The sequence below is a fragment of the Daphnia pulex genome, chromosome 1, assembly GCF_021134715.1.
Source record: "Daphnia pulex isolate KAP4 chromosome 1, ASM2113471v1".
Classification (NCBI taxonomy): Eukaryota; Metazoa; Arthropoda; class Branchiopoda; order Diplostraca; family Daphniidae; genus Daphnia; species Daphnia pulex.
This window is the reverse complement of record NC_060017.1, coordinates 8,013,951-8,033,406: the sequence shown is the minus strand read 5'-3', so window position 1 is coordinate 8,033,406 and position 19,456 is coordinate 8,013,951. Positions and strand designations below refer to the sequence as shown.

At 46.3% G+C, this 19,456-nt stretch overlaps 1 protein-coding gene across 3 annotated transcripts; it reads left to right on the top strand.

Annotated features, from left to right (window-relative positions):
- Positions 1–673: 673 nt before the first annotated feature.
- On the top strand, positions 674–18,157 carry LOC124193002 (IQ motif and SEC7 domain-containing protein 2-like). Of its 3 annotated transcripts, XM_046586642.1 has the most exons (6): positions 868–1,131; positions 1,637–1,810; positions 9,125–9,379; positions 12,732–14,602; positions 14,698–15,108; positions 15,343–18,157. In XM_046586642.1, the coding sequence occupies exons 2-6, from the start codon at positions 1,788–1,790 to the stop codon at positions 16,236–16,238; spliced, it is 3,456 nt and encodes a 1,151-aa protein (XP_046442598.1). In that variant the 5' UTR covers positions 868–1,131; positions 1,637–1,787; the 3' UTR covers positions 16,239–18,157. The 3 variants fall into 3 exon arrangements, with proteins under 3 accessions (XP_046442607.1, XP_046442598.1, XP_046442592.1); XM_046586651.1 differs by lacking the exons at positions 868–1,131; positions 1,637–1,810 and adding an exon at positions 674–810; XM_046586636.1 differs by lacking the exons at positions 868–1,131; positions 1,637–1,810 and adding an exon at positions 7,794–8,156.
- Positions 18,158–19,456: the final 1,299 nt, after the last annotated feature.

Here is a 19,456-nt window from a genome sequence, read left to right as displayed (position 1 = left end):
ATATTATCACCGAAAAACCAAAAATAAAGGGGCGAGAAACCTCATTGGGTTTTTTCTAGAAGGGACCGGATATCCACCACACGCCCCGCCATCTATCCACAGTCTTGTTCTCATTTCATTTCCCTCCCGACCGCCATTTCTAGTAGTAACGGGACTCGGTTGTTGACATTTCGACGACGACGTCTAATCGAATTTCAAAATCCGTCACTCAAAAACTGGAAACAAGGAAAAAAACAACAACCGTGTCGTGGCCAAAAAAAAAGAAAGAAAGAAAAACAACAATTATTAGATCCGTTGAACTGAAAATTCTAACTCTTAAGGTTTCAGCAGTTGTTTTGTTGTTGGCCCTGCAGAGAGACGTTGTCGAGTAGTGACATCTAGCGGCGGCCGACTCAATCACCGTGGCCCCCATCCAAACACCCGTTTGCCACCCCCCGAGGGGAATTGATGGCGCGCGCGCATAGGCAGGAAGGAGGGAAGATGAGAGGGGGAGAGGTTCGATAAAATAGTCTGGGCATTAGACGACCCGTGTGTGTTGGCGCGGCTAGTGTGTAGAGTGTGAGTTGTGTGTGAGCCCCAGCCAGCCAGCCAGCGTGTGTGTATATTCGTGAGAGAGAAAAAGTCTATAGAGTGGTGTGGTGCTGCTGCTGTGTGTGTGTGTTTGTGACGAGGAAAATCTTCTGCCCATCAATTGAGTCGAACGAATTTTCTGGCCATTTCCAATCGACCAAACTGTTGGCAGCAAGTGCAGCCATTGGGTTCACCAGCCGACTCGATTGCAGACGTCATTCTTTAACGCCGTATCGCCATGTAAGTCACTTAATCGACCCGATTTCCAATCAGCTGTTACACACACACACTCGTCTTACACTGTGCACAGAGAGTAGAGAGAGGGGGAGAGAATTGTGCAGTGGGGGACCAGCACCAGGGGTGACATACTGGGCCGTGTGTGTCTCAATGGCCGACCACCCCACCACTGCACACACACACGAAAAATAGAGCCGAAAAATTTCCGACTCTTTCTTATTCTTTTGTTATCGCAACGAGGGGGAAACGTGAAGCACTTGTGTGTGAAGGAAAAAAGGAATTTCGTGTTTAATATCAATTCGATCATCAGCGTGAGATTAAATCGTGAGTTTTTATATTTCTCCTCCAACAAAAATCGACCTCGTTGTTTGTTTTGCAATTCGTGGAATTTATTTCCCTTGTGAGTAGCAGGCGTCCTTCTGGGTCTCTTTATTGTTGATTCGACCTTATTTTTATCCCGGAGCTGTTTTTCCCATTACAAAATTTGTCTATTTCTTTTTTCGCCATTAAAAATGTAGCACCAGTCGAGTTGGGAAATGGATGGAAGCGTCTGCTGTTGGATTCATTAAAAAATCTAAATTTTGTGAGCGCAGGCGGGATTGACTATAAACGACGTTGGAAACCAACAATTATCTCTCCTATCTTTCTCACACACACACACGTTGGATGTTATCAATAATAAATTATGATTTTTCTTGAGCTGACCCCGTTTATTAGGCGTTTTATCTTTATCTCTGCCATTGAATTTTATTTTAGCAGAACATGTCAATCCTCTGTGTCTCGGTTGTGTTGGTTCAATTGGTGTACTCATTTTTCTGTTCGTCTATAGCAAAACCCCCTAATGTCGGTGGTGGCAGCCATCATGGGAGCGCTGCCAACTTGACACAAATACGACCAAGACAATTTCTGACCCCCACGACGACGTCGCTCTCAACTCTGCCACACAAACACACACGACAGAGAGGAGATAATACGACGCCATGATGATGGTGAACGAAATGAGGTAATCACACCATTCCCACACCGTCTTGTCTGTTGTTTTTTTCCGGTTTTATCCAACCAGCCGAGTCGAGTTGTCGACCAATCGCTCACCATTCAACTTGATTAGTCAAATGATGTCGACAACAAACGTACAGGAAATGTTGAAGAAAAATTCGTTTTTTTTTTACTACGACTTACTACTACGGCATTCGAAATGGCCACCTTTTACGGTCATGGAATGTTTGGGGGGAAAGATTACCATTGCATATATATAGGAGGCGGGTTTGATAACTTGATCGTTTCCCTCTTTATTTGGCGTCGTTCCGGGTACACACACAAATTGAGACGGAGGTAGTAGACACAATCACCAGGCCCAAATGTACATAGGGGGGGGGGGGGGAAGAAGCAGCTGATACTCGAAGGTGTATTGATGTAACAATCGAATCAATGACTTTTTATCCCGTAGTAGAAAAACGATCGTGAACAAGGGCGGTGTCTCTTCGCAATCAACTTCTCTCCTGTGACCTTCCCATTTATTTAAGATAGAAAAGTCCTCCTCCTCCGGGTAACGTGATCTCTCACAAGGCAAAAGAATATAACCAACTCATCCCGCAGGCGTAATGAGCATGATGAAAAATATCAAAAGAATAATAAAAAAGAGACAAAAGAAAAAACGGAGTTGATTATCATCGGATTTTGGGTGGAGTTCAAATGTTACATGTACCTGTGTGGTGCTGCGTCGTCTCGAGTCGAATCGGGAGAAGGTTCGTGAGTAGAGCTGCAGCTGGGGGGGTAATTCCCATTCCTTAAATGGTTTGCCCCTCTAAAAAATCAAAATAAATGGACATATAAACGAGTTTATTACCGACACGTTGACATTTCCAAAAAAAGTTATTTAAAAACAACAAAAAAGATAAAATTAAAAAGTTGAATAACGGCTGGGAGGGATCACTGCCCGATTCTCTAATACTACGATTGTGAAAGTTTCATTTTCCTTTGCCCAACTGTTTCTTTTATTTGATTTCCCCCTACCAAAAAAGTCGGGCTGATTGTAGTTGCCAGTACTTAATCACGTCATTTTCTTTTTTCTCTTGCGGCCAAACGACTCCCCAATTCTTTTCTCTTTACTGGAAAAAACAGAAAAGAAACAAAAGTTTTCTGGACAGTTTTTGTCGTTTTTATTAGTCGTCAACTTGATTTTGTCGTCGTGTTGATACTTGATGAAAGACGTGAACTAGAAATCAGAAAGACCGGACTGAACCGGCATAGAATCGATGAACTCAATCGTGAATTCATCATCTCTCTCCTTGATGGTCCGTCAGGAAATGTAATTTTATTATTTTTATGCTCTGACGTTGTCGCAGATGGAGGGAAAAAGAAATCGGAATCAGGTTACAGCGGGGAGAGGACCTGACGACACGCGTGGGTAACGGGAAACCGCGGGAATATGAAATCATCGTCCTTTTGGGTTTTTTTTTTTTTTTTTTAATTATTGAGAGAAAGAGACGTGTGTTGGTCACGGACATCATCATCTTTTCCATTTTTAATTCCGTATTTTTTGTTTCGTGTTTTATATTAAGTAGCTACTTTTTTCTCGTGTGCACGATTTCGCTCGTTAGCAACGGCCATTCTCTCTCCCTCAAACACGCACTTTAACACCGGGAAAAACATTCAATTTGTAATTTGCATCCGAGAGCTTCTCCGTTTTCATTCGTCGTGATTGCCGTCCGTTGCCAGTCGGACGTGTTTTCCTCTCCTGTTTGATGGAGGAAAAAAGAAACGAGGCCATGTGAATGGAGAAAGAAAGAAGATGTATGTACGAGACGACGTAACTTTAACGTGAAATTACCTGAGCAACTCATCACTTACCATGTGAATTGTGCGCTCGCGCTCGCGTCCAACATCATCGGCCGTTCATTATTCAACCCCGGGAGCTCCTCGGCTCTGCGGGAAGTTTTTTCATCTTTTTTCTTTTAAAAAAAAAAATCACTCCAAGTGATACAATCTCTTTCGATTATTATTCATTCATCTGCTGTTGTTGCTGCTGCTGTTGTACATGCAATTTTGGCCAGGCAATTTCAAAAAAGAAGGCGGGCTATTATTATTTTTTAAATTTCTTTTCTTCTCCTGGTTTTGTGGTCAATGACGCGCGAGAGCTCATCTTGAATTCAATGACATTTTGCGGGAGTTTGTGCAGAGATGGCCGACGAATATCCAGCTCATGGCCGACGGCCGACCAAGGCTGAATAATATGCGACGGACTTGAGATTTTGTCCTGGGCGATGATTGAATGTTCAACACCTTTTCATTGGCGATTTTTTATTCTTCTTCTTTTCTCTGTCACGTCACCGCCGAGAGTGGCGCGCGACAGTGATGTCCAGCTGCGCCCGTCTTCTTGTTTTGTGTCCAGCTTTTTATTTTTTCGGCTGTGGGCCAGGCCGCCGCCGCTCTATTGTGTCGGCACAATCCCGCCGTTGGGGTTCAAAGTATATCCTTTTTCATTATTATTATTATTAGAGATATATTTACATTTTGCTGGCCAGGAATGCCATCGGCTTTACAGTCGACTGGATTCGCCTTGTGGCCAGTGGTCGCTGAGACTGCAAACGGATCTGTTACACGCAACACACGATATAAATTGTAGACAAACAAATACTCCCAAGACTCTCTCTGTGTCGTTGGTTGGGCGACGTTCGATTGTCTCGGTACCCGACGTACGACGTGGTGAGCGATTGCCGAATAGACGGTAAACCACCCAGCGGGCCGTCCGTCGTCTATTGTCATCTATGGCCCAGCATTTGGACGAGTCTTTGAGACGCTGGCGAGTGTCTATTGTCAGCACCTGGCGACCCGAGACTATCCAGCAAGAAATAGCAAGAAAAGGACATTTTTCTTTCTTCATCGGATTTCGACGATTTGTTGCCAGTCAACAGAAAGAAATATCAATCAATACCTTTTGAAAAGCGACTCTTTTAAAAACTCAGCTCAAACGTTTTTTATTTTCTATTTTTCCAGCTATTTTTTTTATATAGCCATCAATCGGATCATCTGCTCCATTGTGGGACGGTTCGGTAGCTGTTTTTTTTTTTCGATATTATTACACAACACCCATAGACTTTATTTCCCTGAGATGATTTTGTTCATAGAAAAGAGAAAGGAGACTCTATTATTCCCCCTAGATTCTTTTTTTGGCGTGGTAGAGTGTCGTATCAAAAGAATACAAGTAACGTGCGCCGTATACATTTACAGACGTTGGGCAACACGCTGGGCAACAGAAGAAGAAGAAGAAGGAAAAGCTAAAACTGTTGGATGGACATGCCCAGTCTATTACAACAGCTTCAAGTATCAATAAAAATTTGCTGTTTTTATATATTATTTTTTGTGTGTGTGTGTTGGACAGAGAGTGCCTGGCCAGTCTCTGTCCGTCTCTTTTTAAATTTGGCCGGCGGGGGTCCTGGGAAAATTATTTTTCTATTTTTTTTTGTTTGCGGTTCGATTCTTTTTTGTTGTTGTCTCGGTAGTAATCGCTTTTTTTTTTGCCTTTGGAAACTTTTTCCACCTCGTTCATATTTCGTACTACCTGGACACTCTATCAACGACTGGCTAACGCGTGTCCCGACGGGCAATGTCCAAAAAAAGAAAGAGAGAGAAGAAGTTGATGCAAGTGCTGGGGCGATGGGAGTAGTATAGGAGAGATCGATGGCAGACCTGGCTGTGCTTCCATTGTGTTGTTGTGCTTCAAATGATCACAATAAAAACCCCCACGCTCTTTTTTCTCCCCTACGATTCTTTTCTCTCGTCTATTTTTATCTCTCTGTACAATTCCCGAGTGAAAAAAAGAATCCGCGCAGCCTATACGAGTACGTCTTAGATATCGATAAATTGTTGTCTATTGATCTTCCTCCCGTTTTTCTTCTTTTTCTTCGTGATATTATTCTAATCAGTTGCGCGTTTCCTTCCCCCCCTGCCACACAATTTTTTTCCGACGAGCGGCGTGTCTGTTGTTCGTTTCATATGCAGATCTCATATCCCGCGGCTCACGCACACACACCAAGACCCAACCGCAGTCGGGAATGAATCTAGTGGCTGCTGCTTCCTCTTATACAATCTCTACTACTACGTGGTTTGTATAAAAATGAAATGATGATGGCTGCTGCTGCTGCCGGGGAGGACGGACCATCTTTTCTTCATTCTTTTCGGTGAAATATTTTGAGAAGAAGATCAAACACAACAACAACAACAACACGACACACACAGAGTGTGTCTACGGCGTTAACTACAACACACAGAGAGAATTTGAGCGAGGGGAGGAGGGTATTACGGGACGCTTAAATTCCTCGCACACAACACAACATCCGGGAGAGAGAAAAGGTTTTTCTTCGGCTTCTCTTTTTTGTGATTCTCGTCATCTTTTTCTTCTTCTTTGTAAAATATTTCGGGAATTATTTACGACCCTACTTAGCGCCCTCTTCTTTCTTTTTCCCCAGATTTTTAAAATGAAATAACGTACAGTATAGAGTCGTGTGTTGATTCACGATGGGAGAGACTCTACAAAAGTTTCTCTTTTTTTGAATGTCGACGCGCTTTCTTTTATTAGGGCCACTGCTGCTGGTGAAAACTCTTGTGCAAACAGAGAGAAAGAGACCAGCTGCTGCAGTACTACGTAGACAAGTGTGACCGTTTTCTTTCGTTTTAATAAAAAGTTGTCACGAAATAATTCGCCGTGATGGCGTTGTTGTTTTGGGGGTCCCGGAGCATCCGACCCTGCGGCTATAGATGCAGAAGAAGAAGAAGAAGAACAAGTTATGGGCAACTGGATTGTTTTGGCTAGTCGAGCGTTTCAGCACGGCCGGCGTGATTTGAATAACTGATATCGTCTAAACATACACACAACCGACCGACCAAGAAAAACCTTGTCTCTCAGACTCAACGACTCGAGCTACTCTATAGACTCTGAGGGGCCGAGGAGCTGACTAAGTTGTGTGTGTAGTATACACCGTCGTCGGTATTACCGGGTCGTGTTATCCAACCGTGCGTGAAACACGGTCGAAAATTCTCTCTTTTTTTTTCTCTTCACCCAAAAAAGAAGAGAATCTTTTATTTTATTTTATTTCTTTTTTATCTTTTTGATTTATTTGTCTTCTTTTTCTCTCTACTGAAAAAGACGCCGAGTCACATGAGGATGGAGAGATTTTTCAACAAAAAATCCAGTCCAGTCCGGTCCCGGTCTTTTTTAAAGGATTTAGAGACAAGGCAAATGGGATTACACACGCGGGGACGAACGCATCAAGAATTTTCCATGTCAGCCAGATTTTAATCGCCAAATTTATATTTTTGGGTATAGAGGGGGGACTGTGTTTGCTACTAGCACGTGCTCCCTGCCGGATGCTCGTTTTTATATATTGGGGCCGGCTTGATGATCATCTCAATTACCAAGTGGTTACAAAAAAAAGAGGGTGGAAAAAACAACACTCTTCACCCTCCTCCACTTTTTTCTTTTGTCTGTTAACTGACTGACTGTGTGTGTTTGGTCGGTTTCCCTTTTGTTTTGTCTTTTTATATCTCTGTGTGTGTGGAGAGTTTGGCTGCTTTATGGGCAGAGGATGGCCATTGGGGGTCACGTGCCACTGTCAATGGGGGGAAGGAAAGAGACTCTGAGCGACTGCTGCACCTGGCCGTGGTACCAGCTGCTCGCAAGGGTACCTCACTCTTCTGTTGCCAAGACGAGAAATGACCTCGACCGTCAAGAGCATTCGCCAAAGACGTGCAATGGCCAAAAGGAATAAGAGATGAGCACCTTCCTCAAGTTTGGTCGGGTGGGGGGGGGAATCCTATTGTGCCAAGAGAGAAAACTGCATGGCGTCGCCGTACGTCGTTCAAAAGATTCCGCCCTTCTCCTTCTCTCCCTTTTTTTCTCGTTTGGGAGGACCCCCCTCCTCCTTCTTATTCTTGCGCTGGGCTGAACCCCCCCCCCACTAGCCAAAGGGAAGGCGAAAAAGAGGCGGGCAGAAAGAGAAACTCGAGGCACTGCTGCGGTGGTGTTGTGTTGTGTTGGGTAGATACTCGAACAGAGAAAATCCCAGAGTCTATAACGGCCCCTTACAATCTACTTGGACAGTTTTCAGTCGACTGTCGTCTCGTTCACATTCACCGAATTTTGCGCCTGTGTGCGGTCGTTTGGTTGGATTATCATCATCTCCATCGCTCGGCCCAACTATTTTTATTTTATTGCCCCCAGTGTTGTTGTTGTTGTGTTGTTGTGTGCATTCGTTGCTGTTGCGGATGACGGTGGTGGCTGCCATCGACAAGAGTCCCACCAGTAAAGTGACGACCAAGATGCTCATTTGCATTTCTGGCTTTGTCGTCGGGTGAGTCCATACGCAACTTTATTCTCTGGTCAACGCACCAACTTGTTCATCTTTTTAAATCTTTTTTCTTCTTCTTCCTGGTTTGGGTCACTTTTTTATTTTTTTGAAAAATCATCGTCGACGCATTAACGGACGCCCATCTCTGTCAATGTCCAGCCCCAATCTCTCACCCACCAGTCGCTTCGTGACTACCCCGGCCAGGTGTGTTTGCTGGTCATCATTTTTTTGTCTTTTTCCTGGTCCAGCTCGATTGGGGGTCCAGCGAGGACGGACGGACAGACACATTGGTTCAATCTATTATATAACCCGGGAATTTGTTTGATAGTTTTATAATCTTGGAGTTTAAACGACTCTATGGGAAAAAGTGAGGAGGATCAGAGAAAGGCCATAAATCTGACGTGATAGTCGGTTATTCTTCTGGCTTCTTACGGTTGGGAATGACGTTTTTTACGAGCCTGGGCAGCAGACTCTTCTCCTCGTATGTTGGTACAATGGCCATCCCGTCGTCGTCGTCGTCATCCTGAACGATTCGTTTCGTGTCATCTTGAACCGACAGATTTTCTTTTTCTTCTTCTTCTTGGGTTTTTTTTGGTATCCGGCATTTTTCGGCTGATTCATCATCATTTCCATAACTTCTTTTTTAGCCTCCCCCCCCCCCTTACTTTTCATTGCCTTTATCTCCTCCTGCTGGCCCGACTCACGCGGCGGGAGAGATTCCAGTTCCCGTGTGTATGTGCCCCATCGTCTTGTTCTCGCCTCCATTTTTCAAAACGGGTGGATGACGTCAAACGGGAAATTCAATTGAATCTGCTGATGATTACATCTGATTACGACGGCAGATGCTCTTGTCGCACATGTTCACGCTGTTTCTACCCCCACCTATTCGATTGTTATCGAGTCGAATTTCTGGCGAATCCACCGAGGGAAAAATTCTAAAATTTCTCTAAATTTTTCTGTTTGTTGTACAGGACGGCCGAGATGGTGGTGAGCGGCGGTGACGGCAACTACGCCAACTCGTCATCCAACGGCCAGTGTCTTTTGCACGTCCGATCCCGTTTGCACCAGCAATCGGCCCAGCAGCTGCTGTCACCTCAACAGCAACAAATGGCCATCAGCCACGGATCGACGACCAGCAGCAGCAGCACCTCGGCTCTGATGAAGAAAAGTCTGCCCGTTCGAGGCCCAGGCGACGACGTCGTCAAACGGACCCGCTCCATGAATGTGTAAGTCTATCGCCATTTATCTCTTTCCCCTAGAAATAATGAAGGTGATTATAGACAATTCGCCCAATTTTTCTGGGGCTCTCGTTTGTTTATTGAGTTCTCCATTTTCAAACATTTTGGGAATAAGGTTAGTCCCAAAAAAGGACGACCTTTTTTTATTATTTTCTTTTTCTTCTTGGGAAAATGTCGCCCACATTCCGTTGGGTTCAGGTCGTCGTATATTTTCGTTATGGATCCAGTGCGCCTGAAGAGGAGACACACACGAGAGTGAGAGATGAGGGCGTTGTGTGCAAATAGGAGCCGTCGAATGCCAAGGCCCCCCCAACTTATTGTTTGGGTCTTTTTCTTGTTATTTGTACCTTTCACTTTTTTCTTGGTTGTGTATATCGTCAGCGATGGAGGATATTCATGTGATATTTACATATATTCTTCTTCTTCTTCTTCTTTTTCCCTTTTGATCATTTTCTTTTCTTCTTCTGGCTGGTTGTTTGGGCTACACTCGGGGGAAGAAGCCAATTGACACAAGATGAAGTGAGCCAGCAGCAGCATCCGTACAGAGAAATGAAAGTGAGAGGGGAGTTTATTTTCTATTTGCTCTCTCACGCTCTTTTGCCAACCATTTTTCCATCCTGCAGTCAAAGAGGAGAGAGAGGGGGGAGCCAGGTAAAAGTCGATGAATAAATAATCAGTGCGAAATGGTGTAGTAGTCGACAGGATTTTTGGCCGACTCTCGTGTGCGTAGAGAAAAGGGAATGTCTTTTTGATGCTGTCAGCTCGACGGAGCAAAAAGATAAAAGAGCATTGAAGGAAAAATAATAATCAGAATAATAAAAAGGGCGTTTGATCTGGAACGCGTGTTGGCCGCCCTTGCCATTTCCAGGCAGGGAAATCAGAGACCGACAACAGCACAAAAGGCTCTGGCAACTATTTTTTTGATTTATTCCAGGAGCCCATCATCATATAAAAGAAACGACACACCTTCGACACACGTCACTTTTTTATTTTATTCCAACATCCCAGGCGTCGACATCCCCAGTTGCATCACACATCTTTTCTTCTTCTTCTTCTTCTTCTTCTATTCCATTTTTCTGACAATATAATGATATTGTAAAAATAGACGAGCTCCTGTCGATCATCACCTGGACGGGATACGCCCTCCCGGAGCGCCTTTATTTTTTCCTTTTAACATTTTTATTTTTTTTTAAAGAAAACGAACAAAAAGAGGGAAAATGGGGACCCACCTTTTCATCTTTTTCGACTCGACGAGTGCATTTACTAGTAAAAATAAAATAAAAAGTCCCGTCCATTTGGTGAAATAACGGCGTCGACGACGCCCTGAAAGTCGATACATCCGGAAATCCCCTGGTCGTACCTACCCGGCTGCGCGCACATTACCGCCCCCCCATTACCAACTCGAATCCATCAAAATGGCACAGAAATAACAACAACAACAACAACGGCCAAAGTCAATCCCGTTGGCGGCCCAAATGGCTGCAAAGTGACGCAACAATCGTGACGCCACTTTTTCTACTTTTTCCAACTGATTGGAAAAGCCTTGCGGAACTGATTTGTTTAAAACAAGAAAACAAACCCCGAGTCTCTCTCTTTTGTTTGTCTGTGTCGCAACAACAACGCCCAGATGGCAACAACAACAACAACAACTCACGAATGTGTAAGAATTGCTCTTGTCACGTTTGTTTCTCGATTGTTGCCGGAGAACAAATCCGCAGGGGGTTATCAAGGACACCTCAATCAATCGCCCCCCACCCACCTACCCACCCCCCAACTCATAAATGTTGTACGTAAAAGTTTTTGACGTCAGCGTCGAGACAGCGGGAGAGGAGATATGAGCGATGGTTGGCTGATGAATGTCGGTTGGTGGTGCCAACGATTCACGGTCACGTACGTTACGTCCTCTCTCTCTCCTTTATTACAGCCCGTGGCTGCTGCTGCTGCTGCCACTGCCACGTACACACGTACACACGTATACCCCCGGTGTCATGTCGGTGGTGTTGTTGTGCAAAAAATAGACACGAGAGAGAGGACGCCGGGCAGGTGGATGGCCTTTTACCCCCCTCGGAGCAACGTCGCCATCTAACAAGCACCCGGCGCACGTCCGTTGCGGGACGTCGACTATGACCGTCACGCCAGCGCCTAGTTTTTTTCTATCTCCCCCCCAAATAAAATAAAATGCAAAAATAAAATGGCCGCCCAGGAAATCCTCCCCCTTCTCTCTCTCTCTTACCTTACAACCTCCTTTTTATTTATTTTTTCCTAAAAACAAACCGGAAAATAAAATTTTGACAGACGTGGGAGGGGGGAACAGGAACCAAATGGTCCGGAACTCGTTTGGTTGTTGTTGTTGTTTCTAACGGGTTCGTCGTCGTCGTCGTCGCATGGCTTCATTTCTATTTTTCCGTTGTATCCGACTAGACGCTGTTTAGCCCCAGCCAAACAGACAGACAGACAGACAGGGAATGGGGTAGGAACTAGTAGTTAACTAGGGTGTGCCTAATAATATTATCACACACGCATTTGTTGTTGTTTCTTGTTTCTCTTGTGTGTGAGTGTGTCGGCCCAATTATATCTTAACTGCTGGGCTCAGCCGAAATCCATTTTCAATTCTCCACCCCAACCTAAGCGGCTGGAGGCGAAATGAAAGGGACACCACCGCCACCACCCCCAAGGATTATTAGGAGACGGAGGAGGTTATTAACATTTTTTCGTCTTAATTTGTTCAGCTGCTGTGGGCCGTTGTGCTTTTCCCTTGGCGGTTGTTTGGCAACTCCCTCACCCGTCACTTTGCCTTGCAATTCCTTGACATTTTTTTCCAGGGAGAAGTAGCCAATGAATTAATGATTATCTACGATTTAATTGAGGCTTGTGGCATTGCGCCAAATGAAGACTGGCCCGGCGAAAAGAACAAAACAAATCAAAACTTTCCGTTTCTCTTTTTCTCTTTTTTTGGCAAACTGTTTTGTTTTGATTTAAACACGGCGATTCGTCATGTTATTGATGTGTCCCATTCCATCAGAAGAGAAATGGCGGCCATACCAATTCGTTTCAACCGGTTGACGACGACACACGACAAAATGGAAAATCACCGTCTCCCTTTTGGTTTGACATTCGCCACAACAGCCACACAAAACAAAACGACCGAGTTGCCTGGGTTTTTATGGCACAAGTTTCGTATTGTCCAGCTAAAACTGACACGGAACTTTTTCTCCCCCCAACCGATTGCGCAATGTCGTCGTTGTCAAAGCGACAAAATCCCATTTTGTTTGTTGTTTTATTTGCCTTCGATTGATTCAAATATTTGCATTGGTTTTATTTTATTTTGATTATGACGCAGGTATGAGATGTCGCAGGACTTGCTGGACAAGCAAATTGAGCTGCTGGAGCGCAAATATGGCGGGCGGGGTCGAGCCAACAACGCGGCCCGCGTCATCCAGCGCTCCTTCCGCCATTACTCGATGCGGCGCAAATTCGCCACCATCACGGCCATGGCCAAGGCCGACCAGCGTCGACTCAGTCGGCGCCTTCACAACGAACTGGTCGAGTCGACCACCTGGTCCACGACCGTCGGCCTCGCCCCCCTGGACGGCAGCAGCGGACACCAACAGGCCGGCCCCAACAATTCGTCCTCGTCGTCTGAGGATTCGGTGGCCCGGGCCGAGTACGTCATCCGCACCAATTTCGCATCGCTGGTCCGAGAACTGAACGAAGAAGGCGTCCGCAGTTCCACCCGTTCCGTCTCGTCGGCCCAGCGTCAATTGGTCCAGCAGATGAGGATGTCGCCGCAACATCACCATCACCAGCACTTTTATCATCACCACCACAATCACCACCTCAATCACCTGCAGCAGCAGACGGGCAGCAGCAGCGGGAGCGGCCATCATTACGCCTATCAGCATCAACACTCGTTCGATTTGAGCCAGTACCACCACGCCCATTACCAGCAGGCGGCCACTTCGCCACCACCACCGACGACGCTGGCCAACGGCGTGGCCGTCGGCGGCCCCATTCCGTCGCTGAGTCATTCGCCTTACGGCAGTCATCACCACGTCGTCCACGCGTCTCAGGCCAACCACAACGGTGGCGGTGCTGGCCAGGGTCAACCGCAACAACAGCAGACGCCACTGGGCAACAATTCCCACGAATTCCGGCGTAGCGACAGCAAATCGTCGACGGGGCCGGGCAGCGCCAGCAGCAAACGGGTCCCGCCCGAAGTGCCGAGGCGCACCAGTTCGGCCTTGTCCACCAAATCGCCGTCGGTCAATTCATCTCAAGGATCTTTGGGCTCGGCTGGACCGAGCGCTGCCGGCCTGCTGGTCGAGTCCTCCTCCCATCCCAGGCAGCAGCAGCAGCAGCGATCGCAAACGCCCAACTTGCCCGGCTATTCGGGGGTGGCGGCGCTGATGGCGGTGGACCCGGCCGGCGAGAGACGGACGTCCAATTTATCGGCCGAGCACAGCACGAGCGAAGACTCGCTAGAAGGGGCCGGCTACAGCAACATTTTCTGGAGCGAAAGCGGCGGGACGGGCCACCAGAATCATCCCGTCACCTCCAGCTCATCGTCGTCGGGTCACACGACGCATTCGTCGCCCGTGCCTTTCCCACCCGTCCTCCACGGCCAGTACGACCACCGGCTGACGGCCAATGGTGGACCCGTGGCTCAACTTCCTTCCGCCGCCACTGCCGCCGCCTACCCCACGAATAGCAGTAGCGGAGGCCAGCCGACGACTCCGGCCCAGGCCAAAGTGCTGGAAAGCATCCGCAAGCGCCAATACCGGGTGGGATTGAATCTGTTCAACAAGAAGCCGGAACGGGGCGTGGCCTACCTGACGCAAAAGGGATTCCTGGAGGCCAGCCCGCGGGCGGTGGCCAAGTTCTTCATCTCGCGCAAAGGCGTCAGCAAACAGATGATCGGCGAGTACCTGGGCAACCTGCAGAACGCCTTCAACATGGCGGCCCTGGACTTTTTCATCGAGGAACTGGACTTTGCCGCCCTGGACGTTGACGTGGCGTTGCGCCGCTTCCAGACCTACTTCCGCATGCCCGGCGAAGCCCAGAAAATCGAGCGGCTCATGGAAGTCTTTGGCCAGCGCTACTGCCAGTGCAACCCGCAAGTCGTGGCCCGTCTCCGCAATCCCGACACGGTTTTCATTCTCGCCTTTGCCGTCATCATGCTCAACACGGACCTCCACACGCCCAGCATCAAAGGTATTACCTCATCAATCTGTCCGTCTCTCTACTGGCCGGGCCGGTTTTATTTAACTTATTTTTTCTACTTTTTATTTTTTAACTTTTCTGCCCAGCTGATAAGCGGATGAAGTTGGAGGATTTCATCAAGAACCTGCGGGGGATCGATGAAGGTGCCAACGTGGATCAGGAAATTCTCGTGGGCATTTACGAACGAGTCAAAGCGGCCGAGTTTAAGCCGGGCGCCGATCACGTGACTCAGGTGCTCAAAGTCCAGCAGAGCATCGTGGGCAAGAAGCCCAACCTGGTGCTGCCCCACCGACGGCTCGTCTGCTATTGCCGCCTCTACGAAGTGGCCGACGCCGGGCGACGGGAAAGGGCCGGCCTCCACCAGCGCGAAGTCTTCCTCTTCAACGACATTCTCGTCGTCACCAAAATCTTCAGCAAGAAGAAAAATGGCGTCACTTATTCGTTCCGACAGAGTTTCCAGCTGGCCGGCCTCAACGTGTCCTACTTTGAGTCGCATCGTGAGTACTTGTTGTTGTTCAATTGTTGTTTCTTATCTAAGGGGGGAAGAAATTTGAATGGTGGGTTTGTTGAATTTGTTGTTGGATTATGAATTCAGTCAGCCGGCCAGTCCGGCCAGCGTCTGGTTATGGAAACTGGGTTTTCGACATTCCCATTGCGTGCGGTTTTTAGTTTGGGTCAATTTATTTATTTATTTATTTTTTCCTTGTTGTTCTCAATTGTTGTTGCATCAGATTATCCGTTCGGGATCCGGTTGTCGCAGCGGGTGGACGGGCGGACGCTCATCATGTTCAACGCCCGCAACGACCACGACCGCGCCAAATTTTGCGAGGACCTGCGCGAGGCCATTCTCGAAATGGACGAGATGGAGAATTTGAGGATCGAGGGAGAGCTGGACAAGCAGCGGACGGCGGCCAGGATCAGCCGGGCGCCCACCACGCCGACTTCCATCCAACCCCCTCCTGGGATGGGCAACGGCGCCTCGTCGTCGAATCTTTTGGCTTCCGGAAGGGACAACCGCGACAGCGGAGTGGCCGACATGGACCACAACGGATCGGTGACGACCCTGGAGGAAACGTCATCGTCGACGACGACGCCACTGTCACGCCGGACCAGCAACAGCAGCGTCCAGCAGCGCTCGGTCGTGATCCGCGAGTCTGGCGGTGGCCGGACGGAGGCGACCCTTAAGCGGACGACGTTGAGCAATTCTTTACTGGACATTCACGATCCGGTGGAGCGGTACCAGCGGCGCGGCAGCGTCGGTTCCCTGGACTCTGGCATGTCCATTTCGTTCCAGTCGTCGACGACCAACAGCACCATGAGCCGCGACTCGTCGCCAAAGAATCTCCAGCCCCACCACCACCACCACCAGCAGCAGCCGGCCATGGCCGCCACCGCCGCCGGCAAAGTCCCTCGAGGACTCCAGCACCAGTCGTCGTTCCTGGGCAACATTTTCCACAAGGCTCGCGAGCGCAAAAACTCTCGCGGCTCCTCGTCCGACAACAACTGCGCCACCGCCGCGGCCACGGCCGTCAACGTCAACGTCACGGTCGTGGCCGGAACGCCGGGCAAGCAGCCAGCAGCAGCAGCAGCCGGCTCCTATCCGACGCCTCACTGCACCGATGTCTGAAATGTTTCATTTCTGAATGGAACGGAAAAATACTGGAACCGTCCGCCGCCCAACAAATTGTGTCGTTTTTTCTTTTTTGTTTGTTGTCCTCCATCTCATCTCATCGTTTCTCTTAATTTTTATCAGCCAATCCAATATTTTTCTTTTCTTCTTTTTATATTATCTATTATGGATTAGAGAATTATCCCTCTCTCCCTTTCATGTCGCCAACAAACAAAAGGAATTCTTCTCGTCTCTTTTCTGTATCTGTTTTCTGTTCCACCACCACCAACTACTATACTACCCGTGTCGCACCGAATTCCTCCCCCCCCCCCCCCCTCCGAACAACAACCGACATCCAGCAGCGGCTTCTTCTTCTTCTGGTGCATCCGGAAAAGGAAGGAAAAAAAGAAAAAAAAATTCCGTCTGTTTTTGTTGTTGCGTCGGTCTAGTCACACAACACGGGAGGGGGGGCAGAGGGAGAGAAACTCTGTGGAAAAATCAAATGTTTCAAACTAAAAGATGTTTTTATGGAAAACACACGCAGATACAAAATCTCCCCCCTCTCCCACCCAAACCTGATGGAAAAAATGTTTTTAGAAAAAAAAAGAAAAAATTTTTTGGGAGAAAAAAAGAGAAAAGAAAAAATTTAATTTTTGGGGTTTTTCTCCTCCGTTTCGAGAACCGTCTAGTCGCGTCTCCCGACATCGCTCGATTGCATGATTACATAACCAGATTTCAGACTATACATCTAGTGATTAACCCAACCTATTAATTCAGATTACAATATATATATATATGTAAAAATATGAAAACAACCAATTCGCATAAGCAAATAACAAAAAAAACCTACAAAAAAATTAAAAAATTGAACGAATACCAGCAAAAGATGCATTTCTTGAGGGGGGAAATTTAAATATATTTTTTTTTCTCTTTCCTTCTCATTTTCAAAAAAACGAAATATTTGTTAGGAAAAAGAAAAAAATGATGAAAAATGACGCGTGAGCCATTTTTTCTATACATATAAATATGATAATGATGTACTAGTACTATCAACTATTCGTGTGTGTGTCCATTCTTCTTCTTCTGTCTTTCCCCTCTATATTTCTAATCGTGTACATTTTGTTTTCCCCTTTTTTTGGCGAGGGGGCGAATGGAGGAATTGTCTATTCTTTCTTTCTTTTAAAAAACAAAAAAATTTCGTGTGTATTCTTGTTCATCTTTTCTTTCTTTTTTCCCCCTTTGGGGGATTGCATTGTCACTTTCTCTTTCCCATGCCCATTGGTAAAATCGTAGACGCGTGAGCTGACGATTCCCCCAACCCCTTTTTTTTCTCTCAACTCGCCCTATTATTCGTGCGTGTGTGTTTTTGTGTGTGTGACCGCTGCTAAAATCTATACATACAATGAGGTACAACAACAAATAACTGTTTACTACGAACTAACTACATTATAGCTTCACCGTGCAAATGCTGCCAGTCTCTCTCTCTCTCTCTCCGATGTGTGTGTGTATACAACATCGTTTTCAGATTCTTTTCTTTTTCTGGCTACTTTCTATAAACGCGTGGAGAAAGAGAGAGAGAGTCGTTGAACTTTTCAGCATCTTATTCTGCTCCTTTTTGTACATCACCAAATTTATATTTCATTTTTTTTTTAACGTCGTGTGTGTGTACCCGGAACGCCGCTCGTGTGTCGCCTGTCGTGTGTGTGGTTTATTTAGTCTCTTTTTGTACAATTTTTTTCTTTTCTTTTCTTGGTCGGTGACAACTTTTTGTGTGTCGTTTTTTGGCCATTCGAATGTATTTTTCTCGTCTCTTTCCCTGCCCAGTTGTCGATTTGTTTTATATGCGTCACCTTATTTCTTTCCCTCATCTCTCCTTATTTTTATTTTGTACCTTATTATGTGGTCGAGTTCGATTAATATATACATACATATATTTATTGCGTGCGTTTCTCTGTACACTTGCGCCGAATTGACAGCCGGCGGGGGCGAAAGAAGAAGAAGGAAAAGAAAGAAAACAAAACTTTTACCTCATTCTCATTTCTGCCATTTATTTTTTTATTTCCACGGTAAAAATAAAAAAAGAGAAAAAACAATACAAAATAGATATTCGTAATATAACGTGCCGGCGCTTATATTTTTTCCTTTTAATATTATCGACGTGACCATTACGGCCCAACGGGACTGTCACGTCGGGACCGAAACGAGCGGCGCATTCAACCGCCCGGTTTTTGGTCTATTGTCTTTCTCTTTTTCTATTTAATATTATTATTATTATTATTATTATTATGAACACTGCTGCCGGCTGAATAGATATAGTATCTACTTGTTTTTTTTTTATTATTAAAATAGACGGTAGACTTTATTGTGATTCTTATATCCAAGGTGGACGGAGGCTATTGAATCGCCAAATTAAATTTTGGAAATAAAACAGCGCAATTCCCGTTAATCAAATAATTTTCGGACAAAAACAAAAGAATTGGCGATGGCGTGCGATAGTTGCAAATGGGGGCGTAGTCTCTACCGTCACGGGTCTCTCTAATAGACGCCACACACCGGAAAAGGTGAATGAAAAATTGTCAGTGCATCGGAGAAAATAAAAATCACCGGATTAAATCGACACACACACACACAGAGAAGCGAGTCACGTCGTGTGTCAACCGAAGCAACGGGATTTTTCCCCCCACCGGATCCCCTTGCTGCCAACCGGCTGATTACACATCCGCCCTGCCTGGGCCAATGTCATGTCCTACTTCTCTTATATCTCGTGTCCCATCTTCTTCTTCCAGGTTCTTATTAGATCAAGTCTTGATTGTTTGTACGAGGAATTGAAGGCGAAGCGACTAGAGACCCCCGTTGGAAAACTCTCTAAGCGCAGAGCAGCGCAGAGTATAGAGGGAAAAAGCTTTGGCTAAACTTGTTGGGTGTGCGACGCGCATCCGGATGGATCGATACATCCGTCAGCCTGGATACATTGAAAGGAAAAAAAAGAGAAGAAGAAAACTGTAAACAAAAAAGAAAATAAGAAAATAAGAAAGAAGGGTGGTGTTGATATGTGCCAACGGTCTGATTGTATGTTGTGTGTATCTCTATATCCGGTCCACCGACCTCCTTTATTTTTTCTTGTTGTTTCTCTCCTTTGGCCGTTTTCTTCTTCCGTCCGCATGCACTTGGCTACAAACAGAAAAGGGTTGGCTTATCCTTTTTTTCAAAAAAGGAAAAAGAAATAAAAGTTTTTT